An 18,924-nucleotide genomic window follows, 5' to 3' on the forward strand; every position below is an offset into this window, starting at 1 on the left:
TGAGAGGGTGGAGATACATGCAGATCATATAGAGAATATGAGAGCGAGAACAGTGGGTTGAGATGTTGAGAAATAAGGGGGGAGGGGGGGGGGTAGACTGCAGCAGGTGGAGAAAAAGAGAAGTAGACACAAAAACAGTGAAGAAGAACAGCATGTAAGCATGCATCTGATATGATGCTCTCCTTTTTTCAGTGTTTTCACCTGATTATTATTATTACAGAGATTATAACCCCAACCTGCAACTCAAGGACCAGCGACTGACCCAAAACTGATGCCGGGTCATAGGTTGTAACCCACAGTCCAGGTTCAGCTTCATCCTAAAGTTGTTGGATGAAGGTACAAAACTTTAAGATTCTTCGAAATAAAGGGCCCACATCAATCAACCGCCCTGTTTTCAGCATGCTTTAGCTTGTGTAGCGTGCATTAACAGAACAAGCATAGAGCACTAAGCACAAATGAAACAGGCACTGAGTGACAAGAGACACAGTGAGGGCGGGAGGAGAGCGTGAGAGAGAGGAAGAGAGAGAGAAAGCGGCAAGCAGAAAGCTCATAGCTAAGGAGCGAGAGCAGCATCAGAAGAAGAGGATCGCTTTAAAAAGGACAAAATAAGGAAAAAACAAAAAAGGAAACTCACCAGTCCTGCTGATGGTCATACGTCAACTTTAAGTGGCTAAAATCTCAGTGAGTAGGAGAGAGAGAGAAAAGTAAATTCATCACCACCATGAAGCTGTGGAGCCGTGTCTGCTTCCTCGGTGAGTTTAACTCAACTGTCACGCAGCTTTCATCTCTGATTTCACGCTCTATTATCTCGCTAGAGGAAGTTTGAATTTGTGGTAAGTTAAAAATAAAATTAAAAGGGAACAGAAAAGCTTGTGATCGGGGTCCTTGTGCGCGCTCAAAAACTCAGAAGCTTTCAAGGGCAACGTTCAGATTGTTTTTAGGGTCAGACGCTGCAGGAGGCTCGAGTTTTTGCTCCACATCAAACCTTTCTTTGACCAACACAAGGAAAGCCTTGATTTGCTCTTAAATCTGCACTTGCATGCATTTAATTACATTTCAGCGTCATTCAGGGACTCGAGAAGCATGACATATCCAGGAAGTAATCTGGGAGCACACGAATCTCGCCATATGCACGCCCTTCTTTGAATCTGCTTTTTGTGCAAATCAATGCAAATATTAACAGATTATTATTACATTATTAGCAGAATGTATTAATTCAACATGAGGCTTTTCTCTTTACTTATAATTATTTGAATTATTTGTCTTGCTACAAATTTAAATTTGTCAACCACAAAAAACGTGAATGCCCCTGTAAACATGAAAGTGTTTTGGTTGCTGTAATTACTATAAATTAGGACCACAGAACATGTATGCAGTACATATAACAATGTAATATACAGATAAGGTTTGCAGGCTTACAGAGGAACTTTGGTAGAGAGGTCAAAGGTCAGAGTGCAGAGTAAATGAAAGTTTGTAACTGACTGATTGATACGATTTAAAATTTATCTCCTGTCCTGCTTCTCTCACCATTCTCTGCTCTCATTTTCACACCAGCTGTTCTGTTTTTCACACGTATTTGCAGCAGCAGTTAACAAGTGTGCTTTGTCAAACAAGTGACCGTAAATGAGCATGTTTAGTTGGTTTGTGTATCTCACACCGGCTAGCCACAGAATCTGGATGACATTTACTTGTTAGGGTAAAGTGTAGAATCATGTTGCACACCCACAGTCTGCGTCCTGAGGCAATTTCAGATGTTTGTATTTAATTTGATCTCTTTCCATGACTAACTGGCTCATTTTTAACCTCATGTTTATCTGTTGCTCATTCTCTCTCTTTGTTTCAGTTCTAGCAGTTTCTCCTATTTGCCTGGGACAAAATGGTACAAGTCATGAGCAACCCAACGGTATGTTCCACTGGAAATTAGAAAATTATTTAATTAACATAAAACAAGCTGAGAATACCAAGGTTCTTGCATACCACAAGTCCAAATACAGATGGACCTGTGGTATGAAAAGGACAAAAAGCAAGAGTCTGACTTTTTGAAAGCATTTCTGATCATTTAGATGTTTAATTGAATAATTCTTTGACGTCCTTAATATGTTTTGTTTATGCCTGTAAAGTCTATGAACCCTTACATGTAATATTAGGCTGTAGAAATAAAAGTCACTTGATCTGATAACCTGAAAATCTATTTATATTGATTTCCTTTCTGTATAAAGTAGAGAATATTGGAGTATTTTTGTCCTTAAAAAAGTAGCAATGCTACAGTATAAATGTCCTCTGTAATAAGAACAACTCATGTATTGTGTAAATCTATTCAGATTTAGACACTAACCATTGAACCTGGTCAGCACTCTGTATCTTCTTAAACTACCATAAAAATCTGCATTGGTTTATCTTCTAAAGCAGACTGCTGTTTCTCTTGTGTTGTTGCATAACTGTGTCACTCTATTTATTTTTTATATCACTACATTATTTGCAGAGTTGTAATAGTTTATTATTTTACAGTGCTATTTTCAGAGGGGGGAGGTTAACTGTGGCTCAAAGTGATTTTATGCGTCTCTCCTTTATGTCAGGTACAGTTTCTCCTGTCCCCTCAATCACTGCCAGATACGTTTTAAAAGGAACTGAAAATAAGATGCAATATGACACAGACCCTGAGAGTACTACAGCAGAGGAAACAAACAGTATGGTAAGTCAATTATCTCAAAGTTAAATAGCAAATCTTGGTTCTCAAAGTGTAAAAAGACAAAGTCTGGTTTGGGAATTGATGCTTATGAGTTCACATTATTGGCATCCATTCAGTGACCATAAACTTCAAATAGGCTTTATTTTAAGAAGGGAATAAAAAGTAACATCCACAGCAGTCTGGTTCTTTTTAAAGTGCAAAAAGCCACCTACTCAGGCTTTATGCACAGTTACATGGTGGAGCTATTTCCTGGTGCACAACATGCAGTCACTTCCTGAAGTCTTGTTGTCACTATGAAGCTGCGTAGTTAAAAGCAGAGTAGCTGCACAGACGTAAAGAGAGTTGGAGAACCACAAGCTGTCGTTTACTGCCTTTAATCACAACTCTGATCATCACACAACATAAAGAGCAATTATTCAACTTCTGTTTTCACAAATTCAGTTTAATCTTTGACTTGATTCTCCATCAACAGCTTTACATCCCAAATAGTTATTTTCAGCTACTGATGAAGAAAAATATAACAGTTCAGCAAAGGATGAATAACACTGAGCACGCCAATTTCATATCTTTGTTTAATTCCTTATTAATAATTAATCACAACACCCAAGTCAAGGTAGGATACTCATAGTTGAAATTATTATTTTATTTGCCAAAGCTCATAGTAGTAAGTTAGTATTACTAGGGGTGGGACTTGATTAAAAAAATTAATCTAATTAACTGGAGGCTTTGTAATTAATTAATCTGATTAATTGCATTTAATCACATAAGAAAATTTGCCCCAAAGCGCAAATGTTTTTTTAATCCAAAATGTTTTAGTGGGCGACAGAATCAAATAATAGACATGGACATGAATATTGTGAACTTAAGCACTTTTAATTTCTGGAAAGAAAAAAATAGAAAAAAATAATATCCCTCTCCAAAATTGGGTGGACTTAAAAATAAAGTGCTATTTTAAGTACTTTAAGTAAATTTTCGAAATGGTATTGTCTTTAATTAATAATAATAATACTTGTTTCAACATAAAGTGCAGTTTAAAAAAATAAGGCAAAAACATAAAAGGTTATTTGACCAGCTTCACCTTTAAACTCTGAGTAACCTTAGCCAACATTATTTTAACATTAGGCTAAAACAGTGTGATCATCGAACATTTCAGTGCAAGAAAATAGCAAACCCATTGGACTCACTATACCTCCATGCTTATTTACTGTCGGTCTCTTTCAGCCAGTTACTTAGACAAACTAACCTGTTCACATTTTCAAGACAGCTCTCTTTTTTGTTACTATGTGAGCTGCAAATGAGAATAGTCTCCCACATGGGACAGAAGTGGCAGCACTAATCAAATACCAGGACAGACAGCTGTGGGTAGGTCCCTGCTCGACTGGACCACCACTGCAGTGGACAGTCTGTCAGGGCCTCAAGGCTGGTCCAAGCCTCTTCTCGCTCTACCCTTGCAAGACATGTGAAGTCCTTAAAGCGTGGGTCAAGCACAATAGCTATCTTGAGCCACTGATGGTTGAGTGTAGCTACACGTTGGGATAGATCCTTTGTGAAGGCAGTCTTAAATTTCACCATGTAGTTTGAGTCATCATCAGAGACCATGTTGTGATGCAGGCGGCAGAAAGCAGGTAAAACCACTGAACATGAGACACATGTCTCACCTCCAAGAAGCTCAGTCACAAACCGGTAGTACACAGTTCAAGAAATTCATTATTTATCCACATAATAACTGTAACTATAGGGCTTTTTGAAGAAACTGTTAAAAATAGTATTATTTACCTGCATGGCTCAAGGACAGTCGGCAGCTTTAGGAGTTTTACCAGCTCTGATGGAGTTAAAATGACTAGCTTGTGCTTTTGTTTGTCTAAAGCAGTAAAAACAGCCTCTTGATTCTTTAGTAGACGAGAAACCAAATCCAGGGCTGAATTCCACAGTGTGGAAACATCCTGTATGAGTGGCTCTTTCTGTTGCCCCAGTCTTGTTTGTTCCTGGTGTAGTTCCTCCATATTAGCAGGGCTGTCTGTAATGCATCTAATTTTGCTCATTTATTAATGTCAAAAAGCTGTTGAATTTTACTTAAAATAGTCTTTCGCCATGGCAGTTAGAAAGTTGGATCACCTGACGCTAACTGTAGCACATTTTCTTCTACATCTTCTACCACTGATAGTGGTCTACAGTCCAGAGCAATCCATCCAAAGTTTGTTGACTTACTAATATTGGTCCTGAAGCCTGAAGTTTGGGCTGCCGACACCTTTTGTTGGTACTTGGACTGCTAGCGCTAACAGCTCCCACAGTTTCTGCGCTCGCTGCAACATGTTTTGCATTTAGATGGTACCATAAGGTTGAAGTGCTTCGATGGTATGCAAACTCCGTTTTGCACACTTTGTACAAAACCATGCTTTTACCAAGGCTTCCCTCGAGTAGTCTTTTGAAATGAAATTTGCCTCCAATCAGTCCTAGCAACACAATTGACTATGTGCACGTTAGCATATGCTACTTCCGGTGCGGAAACTCCTGTGGGGAGCTTTGTTTCCGGAGTTTATGGACTCTGATGCTAGTTTAAAGTCATATTGGACTCAACATAATGTCCTTTTTTAAATTTATAGTCTAATTTGAGTAAAATAGATGAGAAAGGAGTGTATGAATTAGGTTGTGGCTTCTGCACGAGTATGCAGTGAGCTCGGTTTCACATCCAGACTCATCCTTCAATGGTGACGTCAAATTTCAAAAAAACAAGATGGCGCCTAGAAAAGTTTTCAACTCAAGCCTTCGAAATAAGACTTCTAAAACCACTGGGTGATACCACGGTGGCTACAGTCACCTTTATTTTTTTTATTCACAGTCTATAGACATGGCTTCCCACATCAAAAAATAACTCACTTGAACTACAAAGACTCCTCACAGGAAGCCTTTTGAATCAGAAACTACTGCTGTACAGAGTCAGATGCCTTCATATTCAATGAGTGAAACAGAAATCAGGCAGATTACAGGATGAAATGTTTACAACCAAAGGATGTTTGTTACTCTTCACAGCCTGGAGGCACAGTGGCTACTACTCTAACAAGTACTAATGTACCAACCAAAGAGACTACCAGCATAGTCACACAAGGAGGAGCAGACCGTGGTGGTAAAATGACTCAAACAACACCAAGTACCAGCTCAGGAACTACAGGTACCGTCACATATTCAGAAAGCACATGCACAAGTTCTGCGCCCCAAGTTGTCTTCCTGTGCACCAAACCACAACACTCGCAGGCTCACACGCTCTGTAGCTGTAAGCAGGCTGCAGACACAACCACTCAAACACTCTCACCCTATTCTAACACACCGTCAAACTGAATATTCAGACACAGTGGCACGTCACCGTATCACATAAAAGGACCACAAAGCAGCACACTTGTACCCCTTTTTTCCTCTTTCTTTTTTAAAATTAGGACTTAAATATCAATTCAGGTTAATCATTTGAGCCATATTGTCAAGCAGAAGGAGTAAGTTTCTGCTTGACTTTTGATCTCTTGTATCTAAAATGATATATAGTGCTCAAAACATGTAACATGTAAAACATCTTTATCTATCATTATCTATCATTTTAAAGACAATTAAAACAATAAAGTTAACTAAGATTTAGAATAAGGGTTAGTCACATTATAAATAATCCAAAAGAAGCAACATATCAGCAGAAATATGTTTGGAAATCACAAAGTCAACATGAAATAGAAATAGGTTCATTGCTTTATTTAAACTTGGCCATTAGCTAGATAGTTCTTGTTGTGGATTAGAAAAAGTAATTTTAATGTGTAGTAGAGAGAAAAACATATCGTCCTATTGAAAATAGAAATACACTCCAAGTTCAGTTTGAACTTTGTTGGACAGCCTGCAATCGAACCAAAGTTCAGGGTATTTTAATTTGCAGGTTTTAGGGTATTTCCTATAGACAGGACTAAAACAAAGGCAGACCTGGTGAGGGGTAGATATAAAAGTATCATTGTAATAAAATTGTAAACAAACAAGTATTAAAAGGGGCCCAGTACTGATCCTTGTGGAACACCTTAATCGATTCTTTGGGATATTAAACCGAAATAATCCTTAAAGTTTTTTTTTTTTTGAAAAGCAGCTTCTGAATAGTAATCACATGGATACTAACAGGAGATATGGATAGATGGAAAGGAGTTACTGACTTAAATTGAATCACTATGCTTAAATAGTGCCTGCTAAACAGAAAGTCACTTGTAAATGTTGCAAATTAACTAAAGAAAAATCAAATGCTCATCCTCTTGTAATTTAAATATTCAGACATATGCTACGCTTTTACCTATAAAGTGAATTTGCTTCACTTTTCTATTATAAAAAAACATAAACTGACTTTAGCTGAATTACTGAGCCTGCTGTTTGTTTCTTTTAGCACCCCCTCCACCTGGCTCGTCTGCAGGTAAGAATCTTTATTATATTATCTATTATGTATTTAAACATCTGTCTGTTTTATTCTGCTATCATTTTCAACTGTCCAAATGGACACTAATGTTGTAGTGAACTTCTTAAAACTACAGTGGCCAGTTGTTTCAGTGGTAATAAATAGGATCTAGAATCTATATTTTAAAAAAACAAAAGAAAAAACAAAACAGTTAAATTTTTTTAGATGTTAACGGATTTTTGGCACATATCAGTGGTTTCCTGTGAGCTGCCTTGGGTTGTGACTGGCAGCACTTACTCAGGATGTGCCTGGTTACCACTACTCAGCCACAGTTCCACCAAAGTTTTGACACGACATGCCACACAGAACACTGGCCAGTGCCAAAAGTAGGCTAGATTTGGCTCTAATATGTATGCTGCCTGGGCGAGACACCTTTTAGTTTTTCTTACTTGGTGGGACTAAAAAAAAATCAACCATAAAAAATGCTAGTGTCCCCCTGTGGTTGCAATGCTGATTACATGATAAGAAATTGACACTGTAATTTCTCTACAATTCTACTTTTGAATTTTTAAATAGTTTTTATATTTTTTTAAGTGATGTTCTAAGGAGTTTAACAATGTAAGAATAACAGCATAATATTAATTTTTAGAGCCCATTCCCTTTTTTGGGTGGTCCCAATGTTATTACCACTTCTTTTAAAACAGCTCTGCTTATCTTTGTCTCTAGGTTATGTTGTCCTGGCGCTTATCATCATAGTGATTATAATTCTGTGTATCATCCTCTACCTCTTGAGGCGAGCCTCCAGGGTAAGAAAAAGAAATGGAAGTAGAAATTGTTTTCTGTGCACTTAGCCTTTGCTTATTATATTACAATTAAAACAGGTACACACACATCATGTTCGCTTATTAGTATCTTGCTTGCATTTTTGTTTGTTTGTGCAGACATATTCATTTGACCTCCAGCGTCCAAATCCTGTTGGTCATCTCAACCAGCCCACTGGCACCTTTGAGCCAGTCTACCTGGATGATCTGGGTGTGTTTCTGTGGAATTACATTTTATATATACATGTCTGCACTTAAGATGATCCTAATGAGTTTGCTTTGGCGTTTGTATGTGTGTCACATCTCAGAGCGACCGGTACCTAAAGATATTGAAGCCACCGATGACCTTTCACCTCCACCGGTCGCTAATGGCACGAGTCTACAGTCGGAGGAAAAGGACTCCACTGGAGAGAACGGTACAAAATGAAACTGTTTTTCAGAAGTACAGATACCTGAAAATTCTACTTAGGTATAGTAACTATGTATTTGTACTTCATGACTTCTTGCCTCTGAGTACTGTGAATGCATTGTCATTTACAAGAAACCACACTGAGAGATTTGAGCTTTGTGACACTGTGTTTTACTCATGATCAGCATCAACACTAAAGTAGGATTTAAACAATGCTCTGTTTGTAATAAGCGGCCCAGAGAGGTCCAAGAATATATGCCTCCACACTACGCCATTATTTCTAAACAGCCTAAACTACAAGGCAAGATATTTTGTCATCAATAAGTTATTTTTTTAGAAGTAAAGTAAAATTATTTGGGTAGGACAGAGACACAGTAAGATTACAAATTACAAATAAGATTGCAAATTACATGTTTCGAAAAAAGTACTGTATGTTGTGGGAAGGGCTTTAAACTACACTAAATAATATCTTTAGCATTGCGGGGATTACCCAAAACTCTGCAGCACTAAAGAAAGTTACACCTTATCTTACAAATCCTGTTTGTCTTCTGTTTGACCTCTCTACTCAGCTCCTGAGGAACAGCCAGAAGCAAACGGTGTGGAGACTTCACCCGCTGAAAACACCACTCCCTCACTGAGTAGCGATGAAGCTGACAAGATATCCAACCCACCGAGCAGTACCAGCCTTTTCTTTGATGCTATTGGGGAGCAGCAGAATGAAAACAACAACAACCCAAGTAAGATTTTTCTTTAATAATGCAAATACAAACACAAAGCAGTACGGTCATTTCTCTATTGCATTTTCAGAAATCATGCAGGACTTGCACGAGAAAGTTTACCATGAAGCTCCAAAATATAACTCGCTTCTATGTATGTCTAAAGACAAAACATGAAATATTCACTGAAATTCTTTGTATACATATGGCTCAACTCTTTATGGTAAATGGGCTGTATTTGTATAGCGTTTTACTTTACACTACATCCAGTCATCCACCCATTCACACACTGGTGATGAAGCTACATTGTAGCCACAGCTGCCCTGGGGCGCACTGACAGAGGCGAGGCTGCCGGACACCGGCGCCACCGGGCCCTCTGCCCACCACCAGTAGGCAACGGGTGAAGTGTCTTGCCCAAGGACACAATGACTGAGACTGTCGGAGTCGGGGCTCAAACCGGCCACCTTCCGACTACAATAAGAACTGCCAACTCTTGAGCCACGATTGCCCCTATATTTATTCCAATAAGTGCTGCTAAACAAATTGTTTTATGCGGCAAAGAAAACCTGCCAGTTGTAGTCAACCATGATTACAATTAAAAATTTAATAGGCTTTATCCTTGTCAGACTATTTACCATGACATTCATGCCGATAATGAGTGTATGGAAACGTCCAACCACAGCTGTATATGGGACTCTTACTGTGGTCGCTGGTCTAAGGAGTGATGTGAATTATGTCTCCCTCATCAATCCCTACCTCCAAATGTGGACTTTTTTCCTGAAATGTTTTTACTTCATGCAAAATTCAAAAGGTAGACCTACAGTAGCAACAGGTCAGTGACCAACTGAAGGTAGAGACCATTTGGCTTTAAATGAAAATGTCTGCATTTTAAAAGTGTTGGCTGCAGAAGTGATCCATCAGTTTTACTCTAAAAGTGAACATTGTCTGTTTCTGTGGCACTTTTTTAATGTTTTACTGCTGCACAGTGATTAGGTGTTTGCAGATAAGTTGGCATTTTCCATTTTGCAATCCACTGTCTTCTTCAATCCCAATCTTTGTCCTCTCTCACAGCAGTTTGCTCCAGTGACCCATTTGTTGAAATAAACCTGGACGAGCCGGCATGGTGTGATCAGCTCCTCAATTCTTCTGAAGGTTCTTCCTCGGTCTTCCCCTTCTCTCCATTCTCTTTATCCTCCTCTTCCTCTTAGCACTTTGAATGTTATCCTCTTCCATCAACATATAGGCAGAGACTGTCTTTCGTAGCACATGGACATGAGCACAACATGTGTTTTTTTTCCCAAAGCTAGTATGGATTGTGAAGTGAACAACCAAGGAATTAACATCAACCTGTAAACATGAAGCTAGCTTTAACTGATTTCTTATTGTGTTTTTATATGTTTTTGTTCAAATTTATTGGTCTCATTTAGTATTTTTTCTAAGACTATATGAAGGACTTTAAACTGATTTTAATTGAATTGTTTGAAACTGAGCAATTTGGGAAGCTCAAAGAGGCAGTCCAAAATTGCATCGAAGAAAAAGAAGGATTGAAGAAATGTTAATCACAACTTTTCCTGCATTTAACTGACTTATTATTATTGTTGCCTAACCACACTGCAAACTTCATACCAAAGGAAGTAAAATAAGCAAGGTAGCTTATTTGTGACATCTAGACTAAGCAATAACGCCTGAACTTTTTTTTTTTTTTCCAAATGTCATCACTTCATGAGCGTATAGATTGGCTGCAGTTCCTCTCAGATCTAACATCCTTTGAAATAGGCTAAAGTTTTCTCAGAAGAGATGTTTGGTTTTAAGTCAGATTATTTTTGGGGAAATTAGTGTGTACAAAGTACTCATATAGGAAACAGTTGATTAACTTTTTGTACAGTTTAATATTGCAATAATAAGTTATGGTTGTAATCCCAAGACGCAAATGGACATACACAAGAATGATGCTTCATTTGGGAACCACATCTCATTACCAATAAACATAAAACTAGCTTTAACGCTTCCTTATGATTTTTTTTGTTTGTTTTATACATTATCAGCACATCAAACTTAAATCAAATGAGTTTTTTCCTAAAATGTAGCATTTTTCTACTTCATTTTATTTACTAAAGCATCATAAAACAAGATTAAAGTTAGCTTTAGCAGCGACAACTGTTACTCTCAAATTATCGATGTAGGCTAGTTTCCCCTAAACCTACAGGGAGATTTGTGAAATCTCTGAACTATAAAAATACACTCTGTGTCATAATTGCTGTAAATATTTTTGTACACGATATATTTTTTTTAGTAGAATACTGTGAATTATTCACATTTATTCAAGTTCTATATTTTAATTTTGTGACTCTGGAGGTTTCCATTCTACTAGATGTTTAAATGCTTTCGTTTCTTTTAACCTACATTTATTTTGTCATTTTTTTAATAAACTGGTTTCTTTTCAGAAGCTAACTAAATATACATTTCACCACTGCCATTTTCCTCAAAGTGCTAATTCAAACTGATATATAAATATATAATTTTCTGACTAATGTTAAAAAAAAAAAACATTGAGAAGTGTTACTTTGTTTCATGTTAAAAATCAAATTGATTCAAATAAAACTATTTTTTTTCAGAATTTCACTGTTATCTCTTCTTCATTCTCTTTATTATCCTGATGGTTAAAATGTCTCTCACTTAACTAATTTTTGGGTTTAATTCCATTTGCTGCCTTACTCACACCAAACCTTTTCAGAAAGTCATCTGTATATTCTTTGGTCCATATCAAAACTATAAAACAATTTTGACTACCTGTCTGTGAGTATTTATGCTTCTTCTTGTGGCCATGGCCCTCAGGTCTCAGTGTCTTCAATCACTTTATTAGTGTTAAATAGCTGATGTTTTGTTTTTGTTGATTTTTACACAACACAGAAAGCCTTGATCAAGCCAGTATTGTTTCTTCACAGAGCCAGCACACATAACAAAAAATACTTTTGTCAAATCCTATAATTAACTTCTTTAAAGATCATTTTGCAGGTTGTAAAAAAACAGAAAATACATTTTAAACAAGAAATTGGAATTAAATTATTTGGTGTTGATGAGATGTAAAATCATCAAAGAAACTTGGATTTATTACTTGTAATCTGAGAAACTCATCTCTACAGCTATAAATAAGTCTTGTGTCTGCACTTTCTTTCTGAATTATGGCAAACACCACATCAGAGGTGGTGCTGTCAGTGCCATTCCCAACTGTGTTGGGTGTTAAAGTCGATCTCTGAGTTGATCAGCAGCTGCTGTAAAAGACAAAAAAAGAAAGAAAAAAAGAAGAAGAAAGAAACAGTTAACATATGTTCATGTCCAGCATGAGCACATTTTGATGTTTGTCTTACATGCATGAAATGTGTTTTAATTATGAAAGCTGATCTTGACTAATAATAAAATTCTCAACAATTAAACTCCATCAAGTGCAGATTAAAAGTCCAGCCAGTGAAAGAGTGAAAATTGAAAAATCTATTAATTCTACTGAATAAACTTACCAGTGATTTTGAGATCACATTTTGCTGAACCTGAGGAGTAGTTAGTAAACACTGCACAAACATAAAGACCCGAGTCATCAGTCCTGAGTCTGGACAGCTGCAGTCTGATTCGTCCTTCTCTGAGGGCGTCTTTGTCACTCTGGACTCGTCCTGAAAACTTTTCATCCCGAGACTCTGACACCTCAAAATAATGAACAAAATTGTACAAGACTACTATTTTTTCTTCAATTTTCTGATAACAGAGGACACTAATCAAAGACATGTCATCTATGATGGTGAACGTCCACTCCAGTGTGATGTTGTGGTTCTCCTCTGCCTGATAGGAGGTCTGTGTCACATTGACTACAAATGATCCTGTTGAGGAGACAGAGAGGGAAAGAGAGGAGCAGACACACTGAGAACTGCAACAAATCTGTTGTTGAGCTTTATCATAAAGTGAAGCTGTAAACTAACCAGAGACACATGAGGTGAGGATGATGAGCAGCAGGATCCTGCAGATCATCTTCTCCCTGTGAGAGGAGACAGAGGTGAAGAGTCACCAACACATGAGGTCAAAGGTCAAAGGGAAAATCTACAGTCTGACTTCATTCACTCATCACAACATCTGATTCTGTTCATGATGCTGATTATTACACTGACTGACCAAAACTACATGAACTACAAACACAGCATTGGAAGCAACCAGAAGAAAAATTTGCTCTCAAAATATTTGACATATTTTTTTTATATTCAGAGTTGCAAAAATATATATCTGACACAAGGTTTTCTATATGTTTCAACATATAGAAAACAGCAACACTGTGAAATCTGTTTTCTGTGATGGTGTTAAAAGGAGTGTTTACCATCAAAATGTAGATGCTATTTTTGGCCTGTATTTATATAGCGCTTTACTAGTCCCTAAGGACCCCAAAGCGCTTTACACATTCAGCCTTCCACTCATTCACACACTGGTGATGGCAAGCTACATTGTAGCCACAGCTGCCCTGGGGCGCACTGACAGAGGCGAGGCTGCCGGACCCCACAGGCAGCCTCGCCAGTAGGCAGTAGGTGAAGTGTCTTGCCCAAAGACACAACAACTTAGACTGTCCAAGCCGGGGCTCGAACCGGCAACCTTTTGATTACAAGACAAACTGCCACAATCGCCCTTTTTATGAAAATAAGTTCGAAATCAACTAGCACTATAGTTCTCTCTAGATTTTTTGAGTTTCATTTCAAGGATTTTTTTTTGTACCTGTTACTTAAACTGAGAATTTTTTTTAACTTTTTAAATGCTACAGACACACAGAATGAGCTACAGTCCTCTAAAAGCATTATGTTAATGACACAACCTCTTTAACTCTTTAAAGCATTAATCATAAAATAATTGGCAGAAAATTAGAGTGAAAAATGTAGTGTTTATTGAACCTGACAGATAAAAAAATAAATATGAATTTGCATCACAAGTGTTTTGGTGGGAAAAACAAAAATCACATTGATGATATAGAAATCTCAAAAACTTACAAATTCTCATATATCTAATAATTTACGACTACTTAATCCTACTACTACTTGTACTAATAATAGTCTATGCACATTCTTGCTTTTTCATCACTAACAGTAGTAATAGAAGCAGAAAAACATTATAAAAACATACATGGGTTGCTTCTTCCTTTCTCAGATTGTAACAAACACCGTTGTCTTTGGTTGTCACTGCCTCCAAAAAATGCGTAATTTAAACTGTTAACATGAACCTCGTTTAACAAAGCTCATCCAAGTCTGTGCAGAGTACAGGGTCCTCTTCCAGACTGCAGAGTAAGCAACAACTGAGTTTGTTAACCCCGAGATAAGAGAAAGTGAGCAACTGATGCAACAGGCTAAATTCAACAAATAATATTTGAGCTCACATATCCAGTCACATCATTAGACAGATAACAAGCTACAAGCTAATTTTCATTTAAAGGAGTCATCACCCAGTTCAGAATAAACTGACTTGTTTGTTGCAGCAGTGTGCCGGGACACTGACAAAAAATGATCAGACAAAAGCAGGTTCCGAGGAAATACTATTAAGTATTCACTGTTTCTGTGAAAAGTTAAGTCGTGATTTTTCAGATTTAAAAAACAAAAAACAAATAAATAAATAAATAAATAAATCCAGAATTTCAAGTTTCAAGTTGTTCATCTGTGGGAGTAGTACAATTATTATTATTATTATTATTATTATTATTATTATTATTATTATTATTATTATTATTATTATTATTAATTAATTAATTAATTAATTAATTTATTTATTTATTTATTTTTTACAGTTGTGACTCCTGATTTGTATTTTCGGTCTTTTGTGAAGTCATGAACTCCCTCAGTTCTCTATAGGGATTGAACGTTTATAACTCCAGCAGTTTTGCCTATGTTGCACTAACCAGGGAGCAGCAGTATTGGGTCCTGGATTCGTGGCAATTCTGTTTATCTCCCTTACACCAAATCATTCTGGTATCACCAAAAATGAGCTTAGAGGTACGGTGTGTAAAATCTCAGCACTGGCAGTAGAGTGCTGTTAGCCTCTTGTTTTAGGCAGCATTAGAGAAACCTTCTATGACATGGATCCAACATAACTGCACTTGGAAACTTAGCAAAGAAACCTTCGTGCTATGAGAGAATGTATTCAAACAATTTATCAGAGGGAAAGTGTGATTTTTTTCAGACACTGGAACCTAGCATTAGCTGGCATCATGTTAGCTTATAAGCAGCTCTTGTTATTAAAACTGTTTATTGTCAGCTGTTAAAAGAGGGGAGAGTCGCATGTGTAACTGTGACAATATATGGAAAAAAAAAAGCTTGCTTATTTATGTTTTTATTTGTTACTGCATATGTGGTCAGTCTCTAGCTACATACATAAAACAAAATTAGGAGTAGGAGAATAGACGAATGTTGGCTTTATATTTTTGTACAATAAACAACTGTAAGACAGAAAATGTTTATTTGAAATACACAAACCTAGAGTGCAATAAAGCATGTGTACTCAAGTTCAGAGATGAGTGTTTGACATAAGTTGCTTTTTTTCTATGTTGTTGCACTTTATTTGATCACATTTGGATTTATAAATCTGTTTCTTATCTGCAAGTTCCATGATTACCTTTGTAGTAATCAATTCAGGAAGAAAGATTTTCCATGTCTTTTTCCTTTAACCTCTTTAGACTCCTCCTCCCAGTAGCAACATCCAGTCAGACTCTCTCTACTCAGGACCTGATAATATTCAGTTAATCTGTCTGGATGATCAGAATAAGACTGTAGTTCCATCCATTCACTTCTGCTTACCCTTTTAGGGTCCCCTGGGGGTGTTGGAGCCTATCCCAGCTGAGCAAGAGGCAGGTTACACCCTGGACAGGTCGCCAGTCTGTCGCAGGGCTAACACATAGACAGAGGAAACCAGTCACACTCACATTTACCCCATTCAGACCTATGGGCAATTTAGTGTTTCCAATTAACCTATCCCCACTGAGTGCATTTATTTGGACTGTGGGAGGAAGCTGTAGGGATTTAATGTGAATATTTTAAGAATCCAGCTCTGGTCTTTGGCTCTGGTGGTGACAGTAAAACATCCATCATGGGGGCGATCGTGGCTCAAGAGTTGGCAGTTCGTCTTGTAGACGAACTGCCAACTCTGCTTTTACCATATGAACCCTCGCGGACCCTGAGGTCCTCTGGTGCTGGCCTTTTGATTGTCCCTAAAGTCAGGACACATACTCACGGAGAGGCAGCTTTTCAGTGGTATGGCCCTCGTCTGTGAAACAGCCTGCCGGAGGAGCTCAGGGCCGCAGAGAACGTACATGTTTTTAAGAACAGGCTCAAGACCCACCTTTTTAATTTAGCTTTTACTTAGCGTTTATTTATTTTATGCTTATTTATTCTATCCTGTTATTCTATTTATTAATTTAGGTTTTACCTAATATTTATTGATTTTGTTCTTATTCATTTTTTAATCTTCTTACTCTATTTATATTTATATTTATATTGTATCCTGTTCTTATTTATTTTATCATTTTACCCTGTATACATCGTATTGCGTCATATCTCCAGTGTTTCCTCAGAGGGCGCTCTCTGCACCGGGGCTGTGATCGACCGTGGCTGCTGGGTCTCTGGGGGTCCTCTCAGCCTGGTTGGGGGGCTTTTTTGCCTCCCTCCTGCTGTGTGCCCAGCCCGGAGTCTGTGGCCGGCTCCCGGTGCAGACGGCTCCCTGTGATAGTGTTTCCTCACTTGGCACATGCGTACCCAGCCCAATTTTACTCTTTAAGTGTGTGTGTGTGTGTGTGTGTGTGTGTGGGGGGGAGATATGTGTGTATTCACATTGTTTATGTTAATGAGAGTGTGGGGAGTGAGTTGGAGGTGGGGTGGGCTGCTTTTAACCATGTAAAGCACTTTGTACTACATTTTTTTTGTATGAAAAGTGCTTTATAAATAAAGATTGATTGATTGATTGATTGTAATCGGAAGGTTGTTGGTTCAAGCCCCGCCTTGGACAGTCTCGGTCATTGTGTCCTTGGGAAAGACACTTCACCTATTGCCTACTGGTGTTGGCCAGAGGGGCCGATGGCGCGATATGGCAGCCTTGTTTCTGACAGTCTGCCCCAGGGCAGCTGTGGCTACAACTGTAGCTTGCCTGCACCAGTGGAGAAGGAACACAAATATTATGCATTTTGTATTGAGCTGAAAAGGAACAGTTTGTCCCGGACTTCAGCTAGAATGGAAAAAGACACAATGCTGGAGTTATTCTGCATTTTTATGCTGCACAGCTGTTTCTTCTTCTCTCATTCTCTCCCCCTCCCTTTCCTGTTGCTACTTCAATCAAAAAACTGATCAATGGTAAATGGTAAATGGCCTGTATTTATATAGCGCTTTACTAGTCCCTAAGGACCCCAAAGCGCTTTACATATCCAGTCATCCACCCATTCACACACACATTCACACACTGGTGATGGCAAGCTACATTGTAGCCACAGCCACCCTGGGGCGCACTGACAGAGGCGAGGCTGCCGGACACTGGCGCCACCGGGCCCTCTGACCACCACCAGTAGGCAACGGGTGAAGTGTCTTGCCCAAGGACACAATGACCGAGACTGTCCAAGCCGGGGCTCGAACCGGCAACCTTCCGATTACAAGGCGAACTCCCAACTCTTGAGCCACGATCGCTCAATGATCAGCTGATCAGCATTTCTAACACAAGTCCCATCTCTCTTGCTTGTTTACCTTTTAGGCGACATGAATGAGTTGAAGGGAAGTTATAAGCTGTTTCTGAGAGACAAATAACACCAGGATCCTTTTCTAAGTCGCCGACAGCTGGTAACTGTGCAGGGGCGGGTCTAGCAAAGTTTCAAGTTTCAAAGTTCATAAGATCACATTAACATTTGTATCCCTGTATCAACAAACATGCCATATCGGCTGAGTTTATTTGCAGCATATCAAACATCTGCGAACAAATATAATTGTATAATGTTGTTCTATATAGTGTGCAACTGTTAATATAGAGCGTTATTAAATTTATTGCTAATGCAATCATACGGCATATTGACTTCTGTGGAAATTTTAGATGGCACTCCTCATCAGAAAGGTTGCCTACCCCTGGTCTAAACTATGAAATTACTTTTATGTCATAAATTGCACACGACAAAAAAACAAAAAAAACAAAACATAATTTGAGCCAATAAATTCATTTCACAGGGGCAATTAACTCGCACAAACCACCAGAAACAAGCTGTTGGCCTCACAGCTTGACAAGCTCCAGTCATTGTTAATGGGAGACGTACACATGGACCAAGATAACTACATACAGGGAGTGCAGAATTATTAGGCAAATTAGTATTTTGTCCACATCATCCTCTTCATGCATGTTGTCCTACTCCAAGCTGTATAGGCTCCAAAGCCTACTACCAATTAAGCATATTAGGTGATGTGCATCTCTGTAATGAGAAGGGGTGTGGTCTAATGACATCAACACCCTATATCAGGTGTGCATAATTATTAGGCAACTTCCTTTCCTTTGGCAAAATGGGTCAAAAGAAGGACTTGACAGGCTCAGAAAAGTCAAAAATAGTGAGATATCTTGCAGAGGGATGCAGCAGTCTCAAAATTGCAAAGCTTCTGAAGCGTGATCTTCGAACAATCAAGCGTTTCATTCAAAATAGTCAACAGGGTCGCAAGAAGCGTGTGGAAAAACCAAGGCGCAAAATAACTGCCCATGAACTGAGAAAAGTCAAGCGTGCAGCTGCCAAGATGCCACTTGCCACCAGTTTGGCCATATTTCAGAGCTGCAACATCACTGGAGTGCCCAAAAGCACAAGGTGTGCAATACTCAGAGACATGGCCAAGGTAAGAAAGGCTGAAAGACGACCA

At 38.3% G+C, this 18,924-nt stretch overlaps 2 protein-coding genes across 4 annotated transcripts; one reads left to right on the forward strand and one right to left on the reverse strand.

Moving 5' to 3' along the window:
* The first annotated feature begins 497 nt into the window (after window positions 1-497).
* LOC146713895 (uncharacterized) lies at window positions 498-11,663 on the forward strand. 2 transcript variants are annotated; one of them, XM_085450511.1, is made up of 10 exons: window positions 498-752; window positions 1,844-1,903; window positions 2,577-2,692; window positions 5,720-5,858; window positions 7,089-7,115; window positions 7,824-7,903; window positions 8,039-8,129; window positions 8,227-8,334; window positions 8,897-9,064; window positions 10,115-11,663. In XM_085450511.1, the coding sequence occupies exons 1-10, from the start codon at window positions 722-724 to the stop codon at window positions 10,249-10,251; spliced, it is 957 nt and encodes a 318-aa protein (XP_085306637.1). In that variant the 5' UTR covers window positions 498-721; the 3' UTR covers window positions 10,252-11,663. The 2 variants fall into 2 exon arrangements, with proteins under 2 accessions (XP_085306637.1, XP_085306638.1); XM_085450512.1 differs by having other exon boundaries at window positions 10,118-11,663.
* A 363-nt stretch (window positions 11,664-12,026) lies between these two features.
* Window positions 12,027-14,384, reverse strand: LOC146713896 (programmed cell death 1 ligand 1-like). Of its 2 annotated transcripts, none has more exons than XM_085450517.1 (4): window positions 14,192-14,384; window positions 13,012-13,067; window positions 12,559-12,912; window positions 12,027-12,312 (listed from the first exon to the last, which is right to left on the reverse strand). In XM_085450517.1, coding segments are annotated over exons 1-4 (441 nt in total). In that variant the 5' UTR covers window positions 14,194-14,384; the 3' UTR covers window positions 12,027-12,283. The 2 variants fall into 2 exon arrangements, with proteins under 2 accessions (XP_085306643.1, XP_085306642.1); XM_085450516.1 differs by having other exon boundaries at window positions 12,027-12,315; window positions 14,192-14,378.
* Between the last annotated feature and the right edge of the window lie 4,540 nt (window positions 14,385-18,924).

Source organism: Copadichromis virginalis, linkage group LG3, assembly GCF_057382275.1.
Source record: "Copadichromis virginalis isolate Kocher_CV1m ecotype Utaka linkage group LG3, C_Virginalis_male_GT1.1, whole genome shotgun sequence".
NCBI lineage: Eukaryota > Metazoa > Chordata > Actinopteri > Cichliformes > Cichlidae > Copadichromis > Copadichromis virginalis.